This window comes from Camelina sativa, chromosome 18, assembly GCF_000633955.1.
Source record: "Camelina sativa cultivar DH55 chromosome 18, Cs, whole genome shotgun sequence".
Taxonomy (NCBI): domain Eukaryota; kingdom Viridiplantae; phylum Streptophyta; class Magnoliopsida; order Brassicales; family Brassicaceae; genus Camelina; species Camelina sativa.
In genome coordinates this window covers 2,066,739-2,074,161 of record NC_025702.1, presented here as the reverse complement: position 1 = coordinate 2,074,161, position 7,423 = coordinate 2,066,739, and the positions used below count along the sequence as shown (strand labels likewise).

Genomic DNA, 7,423 nt, shown 5'->3' with positions numbered 1-7,423 from the left:
TTTCTCCACAAGAGGGGCATATTCGGCGGTTTTGAGCTTGCGACTCATTAGGGGTAGCCCTAAGTACCTTATAGGCAATGAAGCTTGAGGGAAGCCGTATTGAGCAATCGTTGATTCCTCGGCTTCAGTCACTCCCGCGAGGAACAACTCAGTCTTGTCTACATTCATGTTAAGCCCAGACCAACCAGCAAAATCATCGAGCGTCTCATTTATACCGTGTAAAGAAGAGCTGCCTCCATCGAAGAAAATCATCACATCGTCCGCAAACATCAGATGAGTGATATTAAGTTCTGATGTTTTCGAATGATGAAAGATATAGCCTGAAGAGTATGTTGATGAAAGGAGCTTTGAGAACACTTCCATTGCAAGAACAAAAAGATAGGGTGCTTCTCTCTATCTCTCTCATTCTCTCTCTTTCTCTCTGTCTTTTATATATATATATAAATACATACACACGTGCTAGCCTTCTTGCATGAATCACTTCAACATCGAGAAAAAGTTTGATCCAATGATACATATCATTGGGTTTAGACTTTAAGTATTGAAATAATAATCTTTTCAACCATTTTGTTAAGTCAACAATTTGCTAAGAATCCAGACTCTATGATTATATATGTTATAATGTCTTCTTGCAAAGCGTGAAAAAAAAAGCTAAACATGGGTTAACACACAGAAAAATGTAAAATTTACATATTCGGGCCCGTTCAAGGCCCATAAAGGTTATTTAATCGCTGTCTTCTCTCTCTCTCGCGACGGATCTTACACTTAGGTCTCTCTTCGTCTCTTTTTCAAAATTTAGGAAATTTCAGATTTTGAGCGAAACTAGAGTAGACTACGAATCTTCGGAATTCGAATTTGAAGGAAACAAATTTGCAGAGATGAGGAGGATTTTTAGTAGAGGAGGAGGAAAGGACTCGCCGTCTGAACCCGCTTCTCCGTCACCGAGATCATACCCTTCGACGTCTCCGGCATCTTCGTCTCCAGTGACGGGTCCTCCGAGACCGATTCGTTTAGTGTATTGTGATGATAAGGGCAAGTTTATGATGGACCCTGAAGCTGTTGCTACTTTGCAACTAGTCAAGGAACCAATTGGTGTTGTTTCGGTTTGTGGTAGGGCTCGTCAAGGAAAGAGCTTTATTTTGAATCAGGTTTGTGTTTTTTTTTTGTTTCTTCTTTTAAGGGTTTGTTTCTGGGTTATTGTGGAAATGGTGAATTGGGTTCTGTGGCCATTGTTTCCAGGTTTAGGGTTTTGGCAAATTTTAGGGTTCCTGTTTGTTAGGTTTTGGAAGCTTATTGGACTCAGTGATGGGGGGTTTATGTTTTTTGCTTTTGTAAGTTAAGAGGTTGTTTACGGAGGTTTCGTTGGGGGAAATGGTGTTTGGTTTGATATGGTTCTGTGTTACTGTGTTTTAAGGTCTAGGGATTTTTTGTTTTTGTGTTTTCTTGAATTGATTTGTTAGGTTTTTTTGTAGCTTCTTGGACGCAGTAATGGGTTTCAAGTAGCATCAACACACAAGCCGTGTACTAAGGGGCTTTGGTTGTGGAGTTCTCCTATTAAAAGAACAGCTCTCGACGGAACTGAATACAATCTTTTACTGTTAGATAGTGAAGGGATTGATGCTTACGACCAAACGGTAAGTATCATTTTATTTTACTGTTACTAACAGTTTTGATCTCTTTTGGAAGATTTTGGCTTTATTAACTTGCTTTGTTTCACTTTACTTCCATTTCCACAGGGTACCTATAGCACTCAGATATTCTCATTAGCTGTTCTTTTGTCAAGCATGTTCGTATACAATCAGGTCTGTTAAATTTTCAGTTTGAACTCAATTTAATCTTTTGTGAAATTATATCACTATTTTGTTGACTTAGATGTTGTTTTTGTTTGTATGTGTCAGATGGGAGGTATCGACGAAGCTTCACTCGATCGTCTTTCTCTTGTCACTCAAATGACAAAGCATATCCGCGTTAAAGCTTCTGGAGGAACAAGCTCACGTTCTGAACTTGGGCAATTTTCTCCCATCTTTGTCTGGCTGTTGAGGGTATATAATTCTCTCTGTTAATTGTGTTTGTTGATGTTATTGCTTAGAGATATGTATTATCATTGATATAATTTGCTGTAGGACTTTTATTTGGATCTAGTGGAAGATAATAGAAAAATTAGTCCACGTGACTATTTAGAAATTGCATTAAGGCCAGTTCAAGGCACTGGAGGAGATATTGGTGCAAAAAATGAGGTAATATGTTATTTCTTTTTTTCTAGTATGTTTATTTGGATAGTCGGGCACTCTTAAGAAAGCTGGGTGTGGTGATCAAGTGTAATTCCTTTGGTAGAATAATAGTCAGTCAGTGTAAATGAAAACAATGGATATCTTTTTTTGCAGATCCGAGATTCTATTCGTGCCCTTTTTCCGGACAGAGAGTGCTTTACCCTTGTAAGGCCTCTGAACAATGAAAAAGACCTGCAGAGACTTGATCAAATTTCGGTTAGTATTGTTCTATGCATGCTCCTTTACCTATAATACTATGCTGTAATCGTTTGGATGCTTGGTTGGTTAATATCCTGTGTTCTAATGCAGTTGGAAAAATTGAGACCTGAATTCGGTGCTGGCCTGGATGCATTTACCAAGTTTGTTTTTGAGAAGACGAGGCCCAAGCAATTAGGGGGTACTGTGATGACTGGCCCTATTCTTGTTGGTATTACACAGTCTTATCTGGATGCGTTGAATAATGGTGCTGTGCCAACAATAACCTCATCTTGGCAGGTTTGATATCTCTTGCCTCTATGGATATACAATACATTGAAAGATTTGACTGTATAACTTTACATTTTCTGATACATTACATCTTAATGGGTAAACACATGGTTGATTATTGCATTAATATATCTATGTACTTCAAACCAATGTGGGGATCAGTTGGAATTTTTTTTACTAATGCATTCTCTAGCCTATTTTTTCCCAGATTAATAAAGTGAATTTTCTTGACTATGTTCTTATAGAGTGTCGAAGAAACTGAGTGTCGAAGAGCATATGATTCTGGTGTAGACGCCTATATGGCTGCCTTTGACCAATCAAAAGCTCCTGAAGAAGNCTTCTCTCTATCTCTCTCATTCTCTCTCTTTCTCTCTGTCTTTTATATATATATATAAATACATACACACGTGCTAGCCTTCTTGCATGAATCACTTCAACATCGAGAAAAAGTTTGATCCAATGATACATATCATTGGGTTTAGACTTTAAGTATTGAAATAATAATCTTTTCAACCATTTTGTTAAGTCAACAATTTGCTAAGAATCCAGACTCTATGATTATATATGTTATAATGTCTTCTTGCAAAGCGTGAAAAAAAAAGCTAAACATGGGTTAACACACAGAAAAATGTAAAATTTACATATTCGGGCCCGTTCAAGGCCCATAAAGGTTATTTAATCGCTGTCTTCTCTCTCTCTCGCGACGGATCTTACACTTAGGTCTCTCTTCGTCTCTTTTTCAAAATTTAGGAAATTTCAGATTTTGAGCGAAACTAGAGTAGACTACGAATCTTCGGAATTCGAATTTGAAGGAAACAAATTTGCAGAGATGAGGAGGATTTTTAGTAGAGGAGGAGGAAAGGACTCGCCGTCTGAACCCGCTTCTCCGTCACCGAGATCATACCCTTCGACGTCTCCGGCATCTTCGTCTCCAGTGACGGGTCCTCCGAGACCGATTCGTTTAGTGTATTGTGATGATAAGGGCAAGTTTATGATGGACCCTGAAGCTGTTGCTACTTTGCAACTAGTCAAGGAACCAATTGGTGTTGTTTCGGTTTGTGGTAGGGCTCGTCAAGGAAAGAGCTTTATTTTGAATCAGGTTTGTGTTTTTTTTTTGTTTCTTCTTTTAAGGGTTTGTTTCTGGGTTATTGTGGAAATGGTGAATTGGGTTCTGTGGCCATTGTTTCCAGGTTTAGGGTTTTGGCAAATTTTAGGGTTCCTGTTTGTTAGGTTTTGGAAGCTTATTGGACTCAGTGATGGGGGGTTTATGTTTTTTGCTTTTGTAAGTTAAGAGGTTGTTTACGGAGGTTTCGTTGGGGGAAATGGTGTTTGGTTTGATATGGTTCTGTGTTACTGTGTTTTAAGGTCTAGGGATTTTTTGTTTTTGTGTTTTCTTGAATTGATTTGTTAGGTTTTTTTGTAGCTTCTTGGACGCAGTAATGGGTTTCAAGTAGCATCAACACACAAGCCGTGTACTAAGGGGCTTTGGTTGTGGAGTTCTCCTATTAAAAGAACAGCTCTCGACGGAACTGAATACAATCTTTTACTGTTAGATAGTGAAGGGATTGATGCTTACGACCAAACGGTAAGTATCATTTTATTTTACTGTTACTAACAGTTTTGATCTCTTTTGGAAGATTTTGGCTTTATTAACTTGCTTTGTTTCACTTTACTTCCATTTCCACAGGGTACCTATAGCACTCAGATATTCTCATTAGCTGTTCTTTTGTCAAGCATGTTCGTATACAATCAGGTCTGTTAAATTTTCAGTTTGAACTCAATTTAATCTTTTGTGAAATTATATCACTATTTTGTTGACTTAGATGTTGTTTTTGTTTGTATGTGTCAGATGGGAGGTATCGACGAAGCTTCACTCGATCGTCTTTCTCTTGTCACTCAAATGACAAAGCATATCCGCGTTAAAGCTTCTGGAGGAACAAGCTCACGTTCTGAACTTGGGCAATTTTCTCCCATCTTTGTCTGGCTGTTGAGGGTATATAATTCTCTCTGTTAATTGTGTTTGTTGATGTTATTGCTTAGAGATATGTATTATCATTGATATAATTTGCTGTAGGACTTTTATTTGGATCTAGTGGAAGATAATAGAAAAATTAGTCCACGTGACTATTTAGAAATTGCATTAAGGCCAGTTCAAGGCACTGGAGGAGATATTGGTGCAAAAAATGAGGTAATATGTTATTTCTTTTTTTCTAGTATGTTTATTTGGATAGTCGGGCACTCTTAAGAAAGCTGGGTGTGGTGATCAAGTGTAATTCCTTTGGTAGAATAATAGTCAGTCAGTGTAAATGAAAACAATGGATATCTTTTTTTGCAGATCCGAGATTCTATTCGTGCCCTTTTTCCGGACAGAGAGTGCTTTACCCTTGTAAGGCCTCTGAACAATGAAAAAGACCTGCAGAGACTTGATCAAATTTCGGTTAGTATTGTTCTATGCATGCTCCTTTACCTATAATACTATGCTGTAATCGTTTGGATGCTTGGTTGGTTAATATCCTGTGTTCTAATGCAGTTGGAAAAATTGAGACCTGAATTCGGTGCTGGCCTGGATGCATTTACCAAGTTTGTTTTTGAGAAGACGAGGCCCAAGCAATTAGGGGGTACTGTGATGACTGGCCCTATTCTTGTTGGTATTACACAGTCTTATCTGGATGCGTTGAATAATGGTGCTGTGCCAACAATAACCTCATCTTGGCAGGTTTGATATCTCTTGCCTCTATGGATATACAATACATTGAAAGATTTGACTGTATAACTTTACATTTTCTGATACATTACATCTTAATGGGTAAACACATGGTTGATTATTGCATTAATATATCTATGTACTTCAAACCAATGTGGGGATCAGTTGGAATTTTTTTTACTAATGCATTCTCTAGCCTATTTTTTCCCAGATTAATAAAGTGAATTTTCTTGACTATGTTCTTATAGAGTGTCGAAGAAACTGAGTGTCGAAGAGCATATGATTCTGGTGTAGACGCCTATATGGCTGCCTTTGACCAATCAAAAGCTCCTGAAGAAGTAAGTATCTTGGCTTTAGCGTCTCTTTTATTTTAATTGCAATTTATGATTCATGTCAATTCTACTATATTTAGGGTGCGCTGAGGGAAGAACATGAAGAAGCAGTTCGAAAAGCCTTGGCCATGTTTAACTCTAATGCTGTAGGGGCTGGTTTAGCAAGAAAAAAATACGAGGATCATCTCCACAAGGACTTGAAGAAAAAATTTGAGGTAATAGATTCTAAAACAGTGTTGTTCAGTACTAAGCAGTGTTTTTGAATTTTGACTGTTTTATATAACTCATCTTTCACATATGAAATTTCTCCTCTTATTGTCGTATGCTAATATAGACTATGTATTTTGATGATTCAGGATTACAAGAAGAACGCTTTTATGGAAGCAGATTTGCGGTGCACGAGTACTATCCAGCGCATGGAAAAGCAGCTGAGATCAGCTTGCCATGCCTCTAATGCAAATATGGACAATGTTGTCAAGGTTGGTTATTTATGGATTTTTTAATTGTTTTTTTATTTGGCATAGAAGTATTAGGGATTAAAATTGTTGTGATTTCTTATTGCTTGTTTGTTATGATGACTGTGTCTCAGGTTCTAGAAGCTCGTTTGGCAGAATACGAGGCATCATGCCATGGCCCTGGGAAATGGCAGAAACTTTCTGTCTTTTTGCAACAAAGGTAGTTTACTGCTTCCACTCCTCACTGTATTTCACTTGTTTAGTTATTTTTGGAGGTGCGTTCATGTAATGTGTGCCTTATGTGGTCTACTTTTTTTAATCGTTCAGCTTGGAAGGACCTATATATGATCTCACCAAAAGNGTTTTTTTTTTGTTTCTTCTTTTAAGGGTTTGTTTCTGGGTTATTGTGGAAATGGTGAATTGGGTTCTGTGGCCATTGTTTCCAGGTTTAGGGTTTTGGCAAATTTTAGGGTTCCTGTTTGTTAGGTTTTGGAAGCTTATTGGACTCAGTGATGGGGGGTTTATGTTTTTTGCTTTTGTAAGTTAAGAGGTTGTTTACGGAGGTTTCGTTGGGGGAAATGGTGTTTGGTTTGATATGGTTCTGTGTTACTGTGTTTTAAGGTCTAGGGATTTTTTGTTTTTGTGTTTTCTTGAATTGATTTGTTAGGTTTTTTTGTAGCTTCTTGGACGCAGTAATGGGTTTCAAGTAGCATCAACACACAAGCCGTGTACTAAGGGGCTTTGGTTGTGGAGTTCTCCTATTAAAAGAACAGCTCTCGACGGAACTGAATACAATCTTTTACTGTTAGATAGTGAAGGGATTGATGCTTACGACCAAACGGTAAGTATCATTTTATTTTACTGTTACTAACAGTTTTGATCTCTTTTGGAAGATTTTGGCTTTATTAACTTGCTTTGTTTCACTTTACTTCCATTTCCACAGGGTACCTATAGCACTCAGATATTCTCATTAGCTGTTCTTTTGTCAAGCATGTTCGTATACAATCAGGTCTGTTAAATTTTCAGTTTGAACTCAATTTAATCTTTTGTGAAATTATATCACTATTTTGTTGACTTAGATGTTGTTTTTGTTTGTATGTGTCAGATGGGAGGTATCGACGAAGCTTCACTCGATCGTCTTTCTCTTGTCACTCAAATGACAAAGCATATCCGCGT

At 37.6% G+C, this 7,423-nt stretch overlaps 2 protein-coding genes and 1 long non-coding RNA gene across 3 annotated transcripts in view; all 3 read left to right on the top strand.

The window, feature by feature from the left end:
- Positions 870–3,094, top strand: LOC104763067 (guanylate-binding protein 2-like; the record flags this gene model as incomplete). Its single annotated transcript, XM_010486486.2, is given in 8 exon segments — positions 870–1,148; positions 1,473–1,634; positions 1,737–1,802; positions 1,899–2,042; positions 2,124–2,237; positions 2,385–2,486; positions 2,580–2,765; positions 3,002–3,094. Coding segments are annotated over 8 exon segments (1,137 nt in total), but the record flags the coding sequence as incomplete, so codon positions are not given.
- Positions 3,450–7,423, top strand: part of LOC104763066 (guanylate-binding protein 2-like) — a 7,658-nt gene continuing 3,684 nt past the window's right edge. The window contains exons 1-15 of the mRNA XM_010486484.2: positions 3,450–3,855; positions 4,180–4,341; positions 4,444–4,509; positions 4,606–4,749; positions 4,831–4,944; positions 5,092–5,193; positions 5,287–5,472; positions 5,709–5,798; positions 5,873–6,007; positions 6,149–6,271; positions 6,382–6,467; positions 6,575–6,608; positions 6,927–7,088; positions 7,191–7,256; positions 7,353–7,421. Coding sequence (XP_010484786.1) covers positions 3,586–3,855; positions 4,180–4,341; positions 4,444–4,509; positions 4,606–4,749; positions 4,831–4,944; positions 5,092–5,193; positions 5,287–5,472; positions 5,709–5,798; positions 5,873–6,007; positions 6,149–6,271; positions 6,382–6,467; positions 6,575–6,608; positions 6,927–7,088; positions 7,191–7,256; positions 7,353–7,421 — 1,809 coding nt within the window. The 5' untranslated portion in view covers positions 3,450–3,585. The remainder of the gene's footprint in view (positions 3,856–4,179; positions 4,342–4,443; positions 4,510–4,605; positions 4,750–4,830; positions 4,945–5,091; positions 5,194–5,286; positions 5,473–5,708; positions 5,799–5,872; positions 6,008–6,148; positions 6,272–6,381; positions 6,468–6,574; positions 6,609–6,926; positions 7,089–7,190; positions 7,257–7,352; positions 7,422–7,423) is intronic.
- LOC109130638 lies at positions 7,033–7,423 on the top strand. Its single transcript, XR_002036596.1, has 3 exons — positions 7,033–7,088; positions 7,191–7,256; positions 7,353–7,423. It is a non-coding gene; the product is annotated as an uncharacterized LOC109130638 (long non-coding RNA).